The sequence below is a fragment of the Arachis ipaensis genome, chromosome B01 (assembly GCF_000816755.2).
Source record: "Arachis ipaensis cultivar K30076 chromosome B01, Araip1.1, whole genome shotgun sequence".
Classification (NCBI taxonomy): Eukaryota; Viridiplantae; Streptophyta; class Magnoliopsida; order Fabales; family Fabaceae; genus Arachis; species Arachis ipaensis.
In genome coordinates this window covers 68,757,967-68,775,987 of record NC_029785.2, presented here as the reverse complement: position 1 = coordinate 68,775,987, position 18,021 = coordinate 68,757,967, and the positions used below count along the sequence as shown (strand labels likewise).

Genomic DNA, 18,021 nt, shown 5'->3' with positions numbered 1-18,021 from the left:
AAAGGAGAACTCCCTTTTGTCCGGAGGACCTCCCATGAGGTTTTTCTTACTGGGACTCACGTCCACCTCACTCTCTCTAGGTTTGGCCATGTTGGTCATGGTTATGGCCTTGCACTCTCTCTTGGGATTTTCTTCTGTATTGCTTGGGAGAGTGCTAGGAGGAGTTTTAGTAATTCTCTTACTCAGTTGACCCATTTGTGCCTCTAAATTTCTAATGGAGGATCTTGTTTCATTCATGAAACTTAGTGTGGTCTTAGATAGATCAGAGACTATGGTTGCTAAGCCAGAACGACTTTGCTCAGAGTTCTCTATTTGTTGCTGAGAAGATGATGGAAAAGGTTTGCTATTGCTAAACCTGTTTCTTCCACCATTATTGTTGTTGAAGCCTTGTTGAGGCTTCTGTTGGTTCTTCCATGAGAGATTTGGATGATTTCTCCATGAAGGATTATAGGTGTTTCCATAGGGTTCTCCCATGTAATTCACCTCTTCTGTTGCAGGGTTCTCAGGATCATAAGCTTCTTCTTCAGAAGATGCTTCTTTAGTACTGCATGTTGCAGCTTGCATTCTAGACAGACTCTGAGAAATCATATTGACTTGCTGAGTCAATATTTTTTTCTGAGCCAATATGGCATTCAGAGTATCAATCTCAAGAACTCCTTTCTTCTGAGTTGTCCCATTATTCACAGGATTCCTTTCAGAAGTGTACATGAACTGGTTATTTGCGACCATTTCAATGAGTTTCTGGGCTTCTTCAGGCGTCTTCTTTAGATGAAGAGATCCACCAACAGAGTTGTCCAATGACATCTTGGACAGTTCAGACAGACCATCATAGAATATGTATATGATGCTCCATTCTGAAAGCATGCCGGAAGGACACCTTCTGACCAATTACTTGTATCTTTCCCAAGCTTCATAGAGGGATTCGCCTTCCTTCTGTCTAAAGGTTTGGACTTCCACTCTAAGCTTACTAAATTTTTGAGGTGGAAAGAACTTTGCCAAGAAGGCATTGACCAGATTTTCCCAAGATTCAGGCTTTCTTTAGGTACTGAGTCCAACCATGTCCTAGCTCTGTCTCTAACAGCAAAAGGGAAGAGCATAAGTCTGTAGACCTCAGGGTCAACCCCATGGGTCTTAACAGTGTCACAGATTTGCAAGAATTCAGCTAAAAACTAATGAGGATCTTCTAATGGAAGTCCATGATACTTGCAATTCTGCTGCATTAGAGAAACTAATTGAGACTTAAGCTCAAAGTTGTTTGCTCCAATTGCAGGAATTGAGATGCTCCTTTCACAGAAGTCAGAAGAAGGTGCAATGAATTCACCAAGCATCTTCCTTGCATTGTTGCCATTGTTGTTATTTTTGGCTTCCATGTCTTCTTCTTTTTCAAAAATTTCTGTTAGGTCCACTCCAGAGAGTTGTGCTTTAGCCTCTCTTAGCTTCCTCTTCAAGGTCCTTTCAGGTTCAGGATCAGCTTCAATAAGAATACCTTTGTCTTTGTTCCTGCTCATATGAACGAGGAGAGAACAAGAAAGTATGGAATCCTCTATGTCACAGTATAGAGATTCCTTGAGGTGTCAGAGGAAAACAGGAATAGAGGGATGAGGTAGATAGATAAGAATTCGAACATATGAAGAAGGAGAGAGAGTTCGAATTGCTAATTGAGGAGGAGTGTTAGTCCTTAAATAGAATAAGGTGAGGAGGGGAAGAGAATTCGAATTTAAATTAAAATAAAAGGAAAATATTTTTGTTTTTATTTTAAAATGTAGTTAGAATTCAAAAATTAGAAAGGGAAATAAAATGAAATTTAAAAACTAAATAAATTACTTAATTAAAAATATTTTTTGAAAAAGTGGTTAGTGATTTTCAAAAATTAGAGAGAGAAAAGTAGTTAGGTGGGTTTGAAAAAGATATGATTGAAATAGAAAACTTTTAAAATCAAACAAAAAGTCAAGTAGTTAATTCAAAAAGATTTGAAAATCAATTTTGAAAAGATAAGAAGTTAGAAAAGATTTTGAAATTGATTTTGAAAAAGATATGATTGAAATTTATTTTGAAAATTAAAGTTGATTACTTGACTAACAAGAAGCTAAAAGATATGATTTCAAAATTTAAAAATTGAACCTTTCTTAATAGGCAAGTAACAACTTGAGATTTTTGAATTAATCATATTAAATATTAGCATTAATTTTTGAAAAATTATGAAGATTTGAAAAATATTTGAATTAAAAACTAACTTACCTCCTTTGTGTTGTCCTGGCGTTAAACGCCCAGAATGGTGTCCATTCTGGCGTTTAACGCCCAAAATACTACCCTTTTGGGCGTTTGAACGCCCAGCTTTTTCTCTGTAATTTCTCTGCTGTATGTTCTGAATCTTCAATTCTCTGTATTATTGACATGAAAAGACATGATTTTGAAAATTTTTGAAATTTTAATGATGAGAGAGAAAAACAACAGAATGAGACTAAACATGAAAAATCAAGATCAAAACAAATAATGCATGCAAGAACACTTTGAATGCCAAGATGAACACCAAGAACACTTTGAAGAACATGATGAACATCAAGAACACATTTTTGAAAATTTTTTTCAAGAAAACAAAGACATGCAAGACACCAAACTTAGAAGTTTGTATACTAGGGACAATAACAATTTAAAAATGCATATGAAAAACAACAAAAAGACACCAAACAGGAGAGTTTAAAGATCAGAACAAAGAAAATCATAAAGAACAACTTGAAGGTCAGCAAAGAACATAATGCATAAAGCTTCGAAAAATGCAAGAAAAACATGCAATTGACACCAAACTTAAATTTTGACACTAGACTCAAACATAAAATATTTTTGGTTTTTTTGGTTTTAGTAAATTTTTTTGTGATTTTTCAAAAATTAATTGGAAAAAGAAAATAAAGAAATTCAAAATTCTTAATGAGAATTCCAGGAATCATGCAATATTAGTCTAAAACTCTGGTCCAGGAATTAGACATGGTTACTAGCAAGCCAAGCTTTCAGTGAAAGCTTCGGTCCAAAACACTAGACATGGCCAATAGCTAGCCAAGCTTTAGCATATCATTACATTCAATAGCAAGATTGATAGAAATCAACAAACTCTTGTGATGATAAGTTGAAACCTTGGTCCAAAAGTTTAGACATGGCTTCACTGCCAGCCAGACTTCAACAAATCATCATAAAACTCTAGAATTCATTCTTAAAAGTTTTGAAGAGAAAAATAGATTTTTATATATTTTGTTTTTTTTTCAAAAATAAAAAATAGAAAACAAAAAGCTTAAACATAAAATAAAATTACCTAATCTAAGCAACAAAAAGTTGTCCAAACTCGAATAATCCCCGGCAACGGCACCAAAAACTTGGTGCACGGAATTATGATTCACACTTTTCACAACTCCGGTGCAGCTGACCAGCAAGTGCACTGGGTTGTCCAAGTAATACCTTACGTGAGTAAGGGTCGATCCCACGGAGATTATCAGCTTGAAGCAAGCTATGGTCATCCTTGTAAATCTCAGTCAGGCAAATTCAAATGGTTTTGAGATCTTGATAATTAAAATATAATTAAAACAGAAAATAAGATAGAAATACTTATGTAATTCATTGGTAGGAGCTTCAGATAAGGGTATGAAGATGCTTTGTTCCTTCTGAACCTTTGCTTTACTATTGCCTTCATCCAATCATTCATACTCCTTTCCATGGCAAGCTGTATGTTGGGGGATCACCGTTGTCAATGGCTACCGTCCGTCCTCTCAGTAAAAATGGTCCAGCTACGGGTTACGTAGGGCTAATCATCTGTCGATTCTCACTCATGTTGGAATAGGATCCATTGATCCTTTTGCGTCTGTCACTACGCCCAACACTTGCGAGTTTGAAGCTCGTCACAGTCATCCCATCCCAGATCCTACTCGAAATACCACAGACAAGGTATAGACTTTCCGGATCTCAAGAATGCTGCCAATTGATTCTAGCTTATACCGCGAAGACTTTGATCTCACGGAATGGAAGGCTCTGTTGTCAGGAGAGGCAACCATGCATCATGAACCAGGAGGCTAAGAGATATACATTCTAGCTATTGCAGATGGAACGAAAGTGGTTTTCAGGCACGCGTTCATAAACGAAAGTAACGAAAGTGGTTTTCAGGCACGCGTTCATAGGTGAGAATGGTGATGAGTGTCACGGATCATCACATTCATAAGGTTGAAGTGCGAATGAATATCTTGGACTAAGAAGTAGGCGTGAATTGAATGGAAAATAGTAGTAATTGCATTAATTTATGAGGAACAGCAGAGCTCCACACCTTAATCTATGGAGTGTAGAAACTCCACCGTTAAAAATACATAAGAATAAGGTCTAGGCATGGCCAAATGGCCAGCCCCTAAAACATGATCAAGAGATCAAAAGTGATACAAAGATAGTCTCAAAAATGATCTAAAGATATAAATAGAATAGCAAGAGGTCCTATTTATAATTTACTAGTGACCTAGGGTTTACAAAAATAAGTAAATGATGCAGAAATCCACTTCTGGGCCCACTTGGTGTGTGCTTGGGCTGAGCATTGAAGCTTTCACATGTAGAGACTTTTCTTGGAGTTAAACGCCAGCTCTGGTGCTAGTTTGGGTGTTTAACTCCAGCTTTTATGCCAGTTCTGGTGTTTAACGCCAGAATAGGGTAGAAAGTTGGCGTTTAAACGCCAGTTTGCATTATTAAAACTCGGGCAAAATATGGAAAGCCCAAGATGTCTACTTTCCAATACAATTGAAAGCGCTCCAATTGGGTTTCTGTAGCTCGAGAAAATCCATTTCGAGTGCAGCAGGGTCAGAATCCAACAGCATTCGCAGTCCTTTTTCAGCCACTAAATCAGATTTTTGCTCAGGTCCCTCAATTTCAGCCAGAAAATACCTGAAATCATAGAAAAATATAGAAACTCATAGTAAAGTCCAAAAATGTGATTGAAAGAGTGAAACTCTCGCGCGATCTAGAATTTTCACAATAAATTTGCGTTGTAAGTATAGCTTCTAGACCGACAAGAATTCCTTCCTTACAAAAGTTTTGTTTGTCACTTAAGCAAACCCAATAAAATTGATAACCGAGTATTTAAACCTCGGGTCGTCTTCTCAAAGAATTGCAGGGAGGTATGAATTATTATTAGCTATGGAAAAGGTAGAATTTTTGGGTTTCTGAAATAAGGAGCAAGTAATTTAAATGACAAGAAAAATAAATAAATAATTATAAAGTAAACTCTTGGCAAGGTATAAAAATTTGGAAGTCCTATCCAAGTTATCCTTATCGATGGTGATGAAAATTGAGTGTTGATCCCACATAGTTAACCTTTACTAAAGCAAAGGAAAGTCAAGTGGACTAATTAGTTTGATCCTCAAGTCCTAGCCAACTCCTAAGAAAGGACTAGAGTTATTGGAATTCAATTCAATTAGCAAAAATAAAAATTATCAATCACGATGAGTTTGATAACTTAAGAGTCTCCAATTAATCAATTAAAGCCAAGAATATAAAAAGCTAAATAAGAATCATAATTCTGAAATACCTCAGTTTATATTAAATAGAAAATTAATCTAACCATAAAGAGTTCATAAACTAAATTGAGAAAATAAGTAAAAGGAACATTGAACCTGGAACTCGTAAGAAATTGTAAGTTGAAATAATAAGAAATCCTAAATCCTTTAAGAGGAATCCTAATCCTAAATCCTAGGAGAGAGGAGAGAACCTCTCTCTAAAACCTACATCTAAATTATGAAAAGTAATAATGGAAGACTTGTTGATGAATGAATGGATTCTCCAACTTTATAGCCTCTAATCTGTGCTTTCTGGGCTGAAAACTAGGTCAGAAACAGCCTAGAAATCGCCCCCAGTGATTTCTGGTATGTACAGGTCGCAGAAAAGTGACACGGAAGCGTCGTCCACGCGTTCGCACGGATCGGGTTTTTGCCAGGTCATGCATCCGCGTGATCCACGCGTTCGCGTCGCCTGGCTTTGAGGTAGCTATGGCAAATTATATATCATTACGAAGCCCCGGACGTTAGCTTTCCAAGGCAACTAGAACCATCTCATTTGGACCTCTGTAGCTTAAGTTATGACTGTTTGAGTGCGAAGAAGTCAGGTGACAGCTTTGCAGTTCCTTCAACTTCTTGTATTCCTTCCACTTTCTCATGCTTCCTTTCCATCCTCTAAGCCATTCCTGCCCTGTAATCTCTTAAAACACTTAACACACATATCAAGGCTCGAATGGTATAAAGGGGAATTAATATTTGGTAATTTAAAGGCTTAGGAAACATGTTTTCAATCATAGCATAAGATTAGGAAGGAAAACGTAAACTCATGCAAATCATATGAATAAGTGTATGAAAGATTGATAAAATCCACTCAATTGAGCACAAGATAAACCATAAAATAGTGGTTTATCAACCTCCCCACACTTAAACATTAGCATGTCCTCATGCTAAGCTCAAGAGAAGCTATAAAGGAGTGAAGAGGAATGGTAAAATGTATGAAATGCAATCCTATCTATATGAATGCAACTAAATGTGAAATGCTTCTACCTACTTGGTTAAAAATAAATAAGTTCTCCAAGACAAACATAAATCAAATTTCACTAATTCAAACCATACAGTAAAAACAAGTAAACTTGTAAGAAGATAGCTCATGAAAGCAGGGAATATAGAATCAAGCATTGAACCCTTACTGGTAGTGTATATCACTCTAACTCTCAAAGTGTCTAGGGTCAATCACTCTACTCTTCCCTAGTCATGCTTTCTCAACCTTGTTCTTCATCTAACCAATCAACAAATATTTAGTATACCAATGCAAACATCATGAGGTCTTTTCAGGGTTGTAATGGGACTGAGGTAAAGGTAAGAATATATATATATAAGGCTAAGTGAGCTAACAAAGTGAATCCTTGATTAGTCTAAGATCTCACCTAACATATACATACTTTATATAATTTAAAATGCTTTACCTAGCTACCCAAATTTTTCCCACTTTTGTATTACATGCTCATGTATCAAACTTATTTTTGAATTTTGTCCCATGTGTATTGATTCTTTTTATTTTGCATTTAGGGTAATATTTTTTTTGTATCCGCTTATTTAATTACTTAATATTTTTTTTTCAATGCACATGGTAATTTAATTATTTTGATTTCACATGAGCATACTTCCCAAATTTTCAAATAACTTATTCAATTTAATTCCCCCTTTTTTTTTCTATCATCCCATGTTCCCATAAAATTCCCCATACTTAAATTATACACAATATCTATCTTAAGCTAACCAAGGATTCAACTTGGGATTTTTATTTTGTTTTTCTGCTTAAGGCTAGTAATGTGGTTATGGAATAGAGGGGGGTTAAAAAGCTCAAAGTGGCTAACAAGGGTGACATAAAAGGGTAGGCTTATTTGGGATAAGTGAGTGAAAACAAGTAATGGCCTCAATCATATGCAAGCATGTAAATACACTAAACAATGGACATATAGAGTGGAACAAAGTAAAGATTGCAATTATAGATAAGAAAACACACAAGAATAAAATATTTATGGTTATATAATGTAACCATGTAATTAAGCTCAAATCTCACGAGTTGTGTGTTCTTAGCTTTTTAAACTATGTTCCGAATACAACTTCAAACAAGTTTTAACAGAAAAAATTTTTCAATTTAAATTAGTGAAATACTATAAAAATTTCTTGAAAAAGAAAATATTACTTCAACCAAGTGGTAAAATATGCACAAAATCAAATAAACATGCAATCAAACATGCATATGCAACAATGAACTAATAAAGAAAAATAAGACATTGGTGTTGAGAAGAGAATAACTAACCCATGGAGATCGGTATCGACCTCCCCACACTTAAAGGTTGCACCGTCCTCGGTGCATGCTAAGATGTACAAGTGGACGGGCTGCTCCGACTGATGCCTTTCTCTATAGATTGTGTAGATTGACTTGCCTGTCTCCCCATATAGAAGTTCTTCCTTTTTCCTTCCTCGGTGGCCATCCTGAAAGAAGAGGAAAAGGGAGAAAAGTAACCCAGAAATAAAGATAAGAAAAATAAATAAAATATGGGTTAGTAATGCCAAATAATAAAGGTCTCAATTACATGGTACCTACAACATGCAGTGAGAAAATAGTAGAAGCATACGGCATATCAATACTACAAGAATTGCAACAATGGGGAAGAGGGTGTGGGTAATGCAAAATAGTGTGAGTGAATATCAATGCAAAAGGAATATCAGTATTAAAAATTAGCATTGACTTATGAATAATAAAACCCAATTAGAATAAAACAAGTCATGAAGCACCAGAATAATTCAAAAAGATGTGACAGTTGAATGAGAAAATTTTAACACCAATGAAAAAATAATAATTTTGGAAAAGAAAATAAAAATATACCCAAAATTAAAATGCAATGGATGAAAGTATACAAATAAATTAAATAAAATAGAATGGAAGTGAAGAGGAATGAGAAGTTAAAAAGATGAAGTAAGAAAGAAAGAAGAAAGAAGAAAAGATAGAAAAAAATTAGGATTAGAAAAGAAAAGATAAGATAATTGGCGTTGATCAGGATAAGTTGTGTGACGCGGGCGACGCGAGTGCGTGGGTTACGCGGTCGCGTGGTGTGCGATAAGGTCAGGTGACGCGGACGCGTGGGTCACGCGATCATGTGGCCTGATTTGTGCGATTGGCGCGAGTGCAGCCTCGCGTTCACGCAACTCTCTGTTCGAAACTCTTTTCGCCAGATTTTTGGGTGACGCGGTCGCGTGGTTGACGCGATCGCATGGATGGCCATATTTTGAAAATGACGCGGACGCGTGGCCACGCGGTCGCGTGATAGGGCTTTTGCTTCTAGCACCGTTCCAGCCCCATTTTGAAAGAGCGAAACTCTCGCGCGATCTAGAATTTTCACAATAAATTCGCGTTGTAAGTATAGCTTCTAGACCGACAAGAATTCCTTCCTTACAAAAGTTTTGTTTATCACTTAAGCAAACCCAATAAAATTGATAACCGAGTATTTAAACCTTGGGTCGTCTTTTCAAGGAATTGCAGGGAGGTATGACTTATTATTAGCTATGGAAAAGGTAGAATTTTTGGGTTTTTGAAATCAGGAGCAAGTAATTTAAATGACAAGAAAAATAAATAAATAATTATAAAGTAAACTCTTGGCAAGGTATGAAAATTTGGAAGTCCTATTCTAGTTATCCTTATCGATGGTGACGAAAATTGAGTGTTGATCCCACTTAGTTAACCTTTACTAAGGCAAAGAAAAGTCAAGTGGACTAATTAGTTTGATCCTCAAGTCCTAGCCAACTCCTAAGAAAGGACTAGAGTTATTGGAATTCAATTCAATTAGCAAAAATAACAATTATCAATCATGATGAGTTTGATAACTCAAGAGTCTCCAATTAATCAATTAAAGCCAAGAATATAAAAATCTAAATAAGAATCATAATTCTGAAATACCTCAGTTTATATTAAATAGAAAATCAATCTAAACATAAAGAGTTCATAAACTAAATTGAGAAAATAAGTAAAAGGAACATTGAACCTGGAACTCAAAAGAAATTGTAAGTTGAAATAATAAGAAATCCTAAATCCTTTAAGAGGAATCCTAATCCTAAATCCAAAGAGAGAGGAGAGAACCTCTCTCTCTAAAAACTACATCTAAATTATGAAAAGTGAATAATGGAAGACTTGTTGATGAATGAATGGATTCCCCCACTTTATAGCCTCTAATATGTGCTTTCTGGGCCGAAAACTCGGTCAGAAACAGCTCAGAAATCGCCCCCAGCAATTTCTGGTACGTACAGGTCGCGGGAAAGTGATGCGGAAGCGTCGTCCACACGTTCGCGCGGATTGGGTTTTTGCCAGGTCACGCATCCGCGTGATCCACGCGTCGCATCATCTGGCTTTGGAGTAGCTATGGAAAATTATATATCATTGCGAAGCCAGGACGTTAGCTTTCCAACGGAACTGGAACCATCTCATTTGGACATCTGTAGCTTAAGTTATCACCATTTGAGTGCGAAGAGGTTAGGTGACAGCTTTGTAGTTCCTTCAACTTCTTGTATTCCTTCCACTTTTGCATGCTTCCTTTCCATCCTCTAAGCCATTCCTGCCCTGTAATCTTTGAAAATAGTTAACACTCAATTGAGCACAAGATAAACCATAAAATAGTGGTATATCAGTAATTTTTTTTTAAAAACAAATAATTATATACTAAAAACTAACTAAATCATACTAAAAACTACCTAAAAACAGTGCCAAAAAGCGTATAAATTATCCGCTTGGTGCACGAAATTGTGATCTCCAGGCTCGAACAATCCCTGGTAATGGCTCCAAAGCTTGGTGCTTTGATCTTAATTCATAATTGTCACAACTTCGATACAACTAACCAGCAAGTGCACTGGGTCGTCCAAGTAATACCTTACGTGAGTAAGGGTCGAATCCCACGAAGATTGTTAGTATGAAGCAAGCTATGGTCACCTTGTAAATCTCAGTCAGGCAGATATAAATTGATAATGGTGTTTTCGAATAATAAATAATAGAATGGGGATAGAGATACTTATGTAAATCATTGGTAGGAATTTCAGATAAGCGAATGGAGATGCTTTTCGTTCCTCTGGACCTCTGCTTTCCTGCTATCTTCATCCAATGGCCAGCCCCCTAAAACGTGATCAAAGGATCATAAGGTAATCCAAAGATCCAAAGATGCCTAATACAATAGTAAAAGGTCCTATTTATAATAAACTAGCTACTAAGGTTTACATGAGTAAGTAATTGATGCATAAATCCACTTCCGGGGCCCACTTGATGTGTGCTTGGGCTTGGGCTTGAGTGTTACACGTGCAGAGGCCATTTGTGGAGTTGAACGCCAGTTTCTGTGCCAGTTTGGGCGTTCAACTCTGGTTTTGGATCCTTTTCTGGCGCTTGACGCCAGATTTGGGCAGAAGGCTGGCGTTGAACGCCAGTTTACGTCGTCTATTATTGGCCAAAGTATGGACTATTATATATTTCTGGAAAGCCCTGGATGTCTACTTTCCAACGCAATTGGAAGCGCGCCATTTAGAGTTCTGTAGCTCCAGAAAATCCACTTTGAGTGCAGGGAGGTCAGAATCCAACAGCATCAGCAGTCCTTCTTCAACCTCTGAATCTGATTTCTGCTCAAGTCCCTCAATTTCAGCCAGAAAATACCTGAAATCACAGAAAAACACACAAACTCATAGTAAAGTCCAGAAATGTGAATTTAACATAAAAACTAATGAAAACATCCCTAAAAGTGACTAGATCCTACTAAAAACATACTAAAAACAATGCCAAAAAGCGTATAAATTATCCGCTCATCACCGCTCATCAGTGGCCACACCAAACTTAGCTTTTTAGCTAGTTCTCAGCCCAATGACTCATCATCAATGAATGTATTCATCAAATTACACTTTTCATAAAAAAGAAAATAAGCTAAGATCTTCTAACTATCAAAAACTGAAATTTAAACTTCCTAATCTTCCACCTACGATCTACCTTTAGAAGGCAATGCAAAAAAATATTAAACTGAGACTTAAACTACCTAAACTAACAAAATTTAAGCTACTTCTAAGAAAGCAGTAAATTAAAAGGATATAAAGTGTTGGGGTGCCTCCAAACTAGTGCTTCTTTAGCGTCACTAGCTTGACGTTCTTCCTTCTTTATTTAAGATGGTAGCTCACTCTCTTTTCATCCAGTGAGTCTCCCAAGTAATGCTTGAGCCTATGGCCATTCACAGTGAATGTTCTTTGTGTTGTGTCCTCCATGAGCTCTACATGACCATAAGGTGATACTTTGAGGATGGTGAAGGGTCCAGACCATCGAGACTTAAGCTTCCCTGTGAAGAACTTCAGTCTTGAATTGTACAGCAACACTCTTTGTCCTTCTTTGAACTCTCTCCTTGCTATCTTTTGATCATGCCACCTCTTTGTGTTTTCCTTGTAAATCTTTGCATTGTCATAGGCTTGATTTCTGAATTCCTCCAGCTCATTGAGCTGCATTAGCCTTCTTTCTCCAGTAGCTTGATCATCAAAATTCAGCATTTTTAGAGCCCAGAATGCTCTATGCTCAAACTCAACTGGTAAGTGACAAGCCTTGCCAAACACCAATTGGTATGGAGACATTCCAATGGGTATTTTGAAGGCTGTCCTATAGGCCCATAATGCATCATCCAGCTTCTTAGACCAATCCTTTCTTGAGCTTCCAACAGTTTTTTCAAGAATTCTTTTGAGCTCCCTGTTTGAGATCTCAGCTTGCCCGTTGGTCTGTGGATGGTATGGAGTTGCTACTTTGTGTTTCAGTCCATATTTAGAGAGGAGTGCTTCAAGTTGTCTATTACAGAAGTGTGTCCCTCCATCACTAATGAGAGCTATAGGAACTCCAAATCTACTGAAGATATTCTTTCTCAAGAAGTTCATCACAACCTTGTTGTCATTTGTTGCTGTGGCTATGGCTTCTACCCATTTTGAAACATAATCTACAGCCACCAATAAATAATTGTTTGAGTAGGAGGATGGGAAAGGTCCCATAAAATCAATTCCCCACACATCAAACAATTCTAACTCCATTATAAACCTTTGTGGCATCTCATTTTTCGTGGGTAGATTGCCAGCCCTTTGGCATTCATCACACTTTGATACCAATTCTTTTGCATCCTTGAACATGGTTGGCCAATAGAATCCATATTGTAGCACCTTGGCTGCAGTTCTTTCCCCACTAAAATGGCCTCCATATGCAGAGCCATAACATTGCCAAAGCACTTCCTGCTCTTCTTTATGGGAAATACACCTTCTCAAGATCCCATCAGCACACTTTTTAAACAAAAAGGGCTCATCCCAAATGTAGTATTTAGCATCTTTGATTAGCTTCCTCTTCATATGTTTGTTGATGTTGGTTGGTAGTTCCCCAATAGCCTTGAAATTGGCTATGTCCGTAAACCAAGGAGCTTCTTGGATCATCATCAACTGCTCATCAGGGAAGCTCTCATTCACTGCAATTTGGGGTGCATCATCTTCTTGCTGTGGGATCCTTGAGAGGTGGTCAGCCACTTTGTTCTCTGCTCCACTCCTATCTTTAATTTCAATGTCAAACTCTTGGAGAAGCAGGATCCACCTTATTAGTCTAGGCTTGGACTCTTGTTTGGTAAGCAAGTATTTGAGTGCTACATGATCAGTGAATACAATTACTTTGGAGCCAATAAGATATGATCTAAATTTATCAAAAGCAAAGACAATGGCAAGTAATTCCTTCTCTGTAGTGGTATAATTCCTTTGATTCTCATTGAGGACTTTGCTGGAATAGTAAATAACATGCACCAATTTGTCCCTCTCTGTCCTAGAACAGCACCAACAGCAAAGTCAGATGCATCACACATCAATTCAAAGGGTATATCCCAGCTGGGTAGTGCTATGATAGGTGCAGAGGAAAGCTTGTTCTTAAGCTCTTCAAAGGCTAGCATGCATTCTTTATAAAAAACAAAAGGTACATTAGAGACAAGTAGGTTGCTCAAAGGTTTGGCAACCTTGGAAAAGTCTCTAATGAACCTCCTATAGAAGCCAGCATGTCCTAGAAAACTTCTAACTGCTTTGACATTGCAAGGTGGGGGTGACTTTTCAATCACCTCCACCTTAGCCTTGTCCAGCTCTATGCCTCTTTTTGAGATCTTATGGCCAAGAACCACCCCATCTATAACCATAAAGTGGCATTTTTCCAGTTCAAAACAAGATTGGTTTCTTAGCATCTCTTTAGCACCAAGGCTAAGGGGTGTAAACAGTTAGAATATGAATCACCAAATACAGAAAAGTCATCCATAAACACCTCAATAAATCTTTCAATCATGTTTGAAAATATGGAGAGCATGCACCTTTGGAATGTTGCAGGTGTATTGCACAATCCAAAGGGCATTCTCCTATAAGCAAAGACACCATATGGACAAGTAAATGAGATTTTCTCTTGGTCCTTGGGGTCTACAACAATTTGGTTGTAACCAGAATAACCGTCCAAGAAGCAATAATACTCATGTCCTACCAATCTTTCAAGCATCTGATCCATGAAAGGTAGGGGGAAGTGATCCTTCCGGGTGGCCTCGTTAAGCTTCCTATAATCGATGCACATGCGCCAGCCGGTCACTGTTCTTGTAGGTATCAGCTCATTCTTCTCATTTGATACAACAGTGATCCCTCCTTTCTTTGGGACTACATGCACTGGGCTAACCCAAGGGCTGTCTGAGATTGGGTAGATGACCCTAGCTTGCCATAATTTCAACACCTCTTTTTGGACTACTTCATTCATGATTAGGTTTAGCCTTCTTTTTTGCTGTCGTGAGGGCTTGGCTCCTTCTTCAAGCAGGATTTTTTGCATGCACATTGAAGGACTAATTCCCTTCAAATCTGCAAGTGTCCATCCTATAGCATCTTTATGTTGTCTCAGCACTTGGAGAAGCTCCTCTTCTTGCTCCTCACTCAAGCTTGAATTAATGATCACTGGGTACGTGTTGTTTTCACCCAAGTATGCATACTTCAAACTTGGAGGCAGGGTCTTCAGCTCTAATTTTGGTGCCTCTACTTCCTTATTGTCCTTGTGGTTCAGCATGATTGAATTCTCCATGGTCTTTTCTGGTAACTCTCCACCTGATGCTTGTTGTTCCAACTCCATAATCTCTTCACATTGTTCTTCCTCGAAAACTCCTTGAACTATCTTTTCTATGGTATCTACCATCATGCACTCTCCTGTGGATTCTTTGGGATAACTCATTGCTTTGAAGACATTAAAGACCATCTTCTCTTCTTGTAATCTCAACACTAGCTCTCCTTTTTGAACATCAATAATGGCTCCAGCAGTAGCTAGGAATGGCCTTCCTAGGATGATTGATGTGTTAGCTTCCTCTTCCATATCTAGCACGACAAAGTCAGCTGGGAAAATAAACTCTCCCACCTTCACCAACAAATCCTCCACTACCCCATGGGGGAATTTGAATATTCTGTCGGCCAATTAGAGTGCCATCCTTGTTGGTTTGGCTTCCTCAATCTTCATCCTTCTCAGCATGGCCAAGGACATGAGATTGATGCTAACCCCCAGGTCACACAGTGCTTTTTCAATGATGATATCACCTATGATGCATGGAATTTGGAAACTCCCAGGGTCTTTCATCTTCTGAGGAAGCTTCTTTTGTATGATAGCACTGCATTCCTCAGTTAGTATTATGGTTTCTTTCTCTCCCCAGTTCTTCTTTCTTGTCATGAGCTCCTTTAAAAATTTGGCATAGAGGGGCATTTGCTCTAATGCCTCAGCAAAGGGTATGTTGATCTGGAGCTTCTTGAAGATCTCTAGAAACCTTGAGAACTGGCTGTCTTTTCCATCTTTCCTGAGCCTTTGTGGATAGGGTGCTTGTGGCACATAAGGCTTTAAGACTGGCTTTGATGAGGATGGTGCAGGAGTCTCTTCTTCTTTCTTGTTTTCAGGCTCTTTTGCAGCTTCTTTTTCTTGATTGCTCTGATTTGGGGGTGCCTCTTCTACAACTTTTTCACTTCTAAGTGTGATTGCCTTGCATTTCTCTCTTGGGTTGGCCATGGTATCCTTGATTCCTTATGTTTGATCTACACTCTTCTTGGTTGGCATCTGTCTTCCTTTCGGCTTGTATTTGTCTTTCCAAAACATTGGAAATGGCTCCTGTCAGTTGTGATGACATCTGCGCTATTGTAGCCTCCACTCTTTCAAAATTGCTCTTGATTTCACATGGTTGCATGGTTGAGGTTGATCTTTCTTGGTGGGGGTTGTTATGTGTTTGTTGGGTGGAGTGATATGATGCATTTTATGAATTGTGGTAGGGTCTGTTGTTTTCTGATTAATGGTTGGGGTTATGGTTGTTGTATTGGTTCGATTGGTATGGTTTGTTATGGTCTTGGTGGGGGCTTTGTTGGTTTCCCCACCCAAAATTTGGGTGGTTCTTCCAACCTGAGTTATATGTCTTGGAGTTTGGGTCATATGGTGGTCTAGAAGAGTTGTTCGCATAATTTGCCTGCTCCCATTCATTGTCAACTTCTGGGGCATCTTCTTCCTGTGGTGGTACTTGAGCTTGGAAAGCTGAGACTTGGCCAGTTTCCATCCTCTTTGTTAAGGCTGCTAGTTGTGTTGCAATCATCTTGTTTTGTGCTAACAAGGCATCCATAGAATTTAGCTCCAGCACTCCTTTCTTTTGAGTCCTTTCTGAAGCATAGAAGTACTCATTTTCAGCTACATTCTCTATAACATCTATGGCTTCTTCAATAATTTTCTTCTTGTTGAGTGAACCTCCTGAAGAATGGTCCACAGCTTTCCTTGTTTCATATGATAACCCTTCATAGAAAATGTGGAGTTGAACCCATTCGTTGAACATGTGCGGAGGGCATTTTCTTGTCAAATCTTTGAACCTCTCCCAGGCCTCATAAAGTGTTTCACCATCTTGCTGTTTGAAGGTCTGCACCTCAGCTCTCAACTATTGACTTTCTGTGGAGGGTAGAATCTTGCCAGAAATTTGTTTACAACCTCATCCCAAGTTGTTAGGCTCTCCTTGGAAAATGCTTCCAACCACTTTGCTACCTTATCTCTGAGTGAGAAAGGGAACAAAAGTATCTTGTAGGTATCAGGGTGTACACCATTGGACTTTACAGTGTCACAAATCCTCAAGAATGTTGTGAGATGTTGGTTTGGGTCCTCCTGGGCTCCCCTTCCATATGAACAATTATTCTGGACAACTGTGATGAGTTGAGGCTTCAACTCAAAGTTTTTAGCATGGATTGTTGGTTGGAGAATGCTGCTGCCACAGTTTCCTGGATTTGGGTTGATGTAGGAGTCTAAGACTCTCCTCTCTTACCCAATATGATTGCCAGCATCCACTCTAACATGGTCTTGTACCTCTCCTTCCATAGTAGCTCCTAGATCTTCCTCTACTACTTCCTCTCCAACTATGCTTTTGCCTCTTGCTTCCCTCCTTAATCTAAGGAGGGTCCTCTCAGGTTCACTATCGAAGGAGGATGAAGTTTCTCCCCTTCTACTTGTCATACATTCAACAACAGCAAGCAGAGGGCAAGTGAAGGAATCACTCTTATTAAGATTAATGGTTAGCTTGGTTGATGCAATTAATCAAATAGTTAGAAGAATGGAAATATGAACAATAAATTACTAAAATCCAAAGTAAAATCAAAATAAAATAAAATAGAAGGAGAATAAAATAAAATAAGAAAATCTAGAAAAGAAATAATAAGGTAATTAAAATGCTTAATCTAGCTCTCCAATCAATTTAATCATTGTCAAATTCAAACCAATCCCCGGCAACGGCGCCATAAAACTTGATGACCGGATTTCACACCCCATACGAAAATTGATGAATCCGTTCTTTTGGCAAGCGCACCAAAATTATCGTCAAGTAATAACCCACAGTGGAGTGGGATCGTATCCACAGAGATTGGTAGATTTGAGCAATTTTAATCAATTGGTGAATTAGTTAAGCTAAGCAAGATAGATTGTAATTGCATATTTTTAAACGAGCAGAAACATAAATCGCTTGAAAGTAAAGAAAAGCAGTAAAATGCAGAAAAGAAAATGACAATAATGTAAAGTGCATAAACATAAATGACTCAAAAGTAAATGGGAATGGGGATTTGCATAATATAAAGAAAACTATAAAGAATGTGGAAGATAAGGATAAGGGGATTTCATTGAAATCAGGAGATGTTGTTCTCTTTGGATCAAATCTAATTCATCTCATCTTCAATTATGCAACTCATTGACCTCTTGGCAATCATGATTGATTGAGCCCCAATCCTTTGGTGACTCAATCTCTCAGATCTTGATCAATAGCCAATTCCTTGGTCTAATTGCTCATGAAGAGAGATATGCTTGGTCCCTGATTATACCACACATCATCATAGGTCCAAGTAGAGGGAGGATATATGTCACCATATCCAAATACCAAAACCCAGATCCTACTCAAGTGTGAGAAGGGAT

At 37.9% G+C, this 18,021-nt stretch overlaps 1 protein-coding gene across 1 annotated transcript; it reads right to left on the bottom strand.

Moving 5' to 3' along the window:
• LOC107607472 lies at window positions 11,700-12,080 on the bottom strand. The gene has a single exon (XM_016309423.1). The coding sequence runs from the start codon at window positions 12,078-12,080 to the stop codon at window positions 11,700-11,702; it is 381 nt and encodes a 126-aa protein (XP_016164909.1).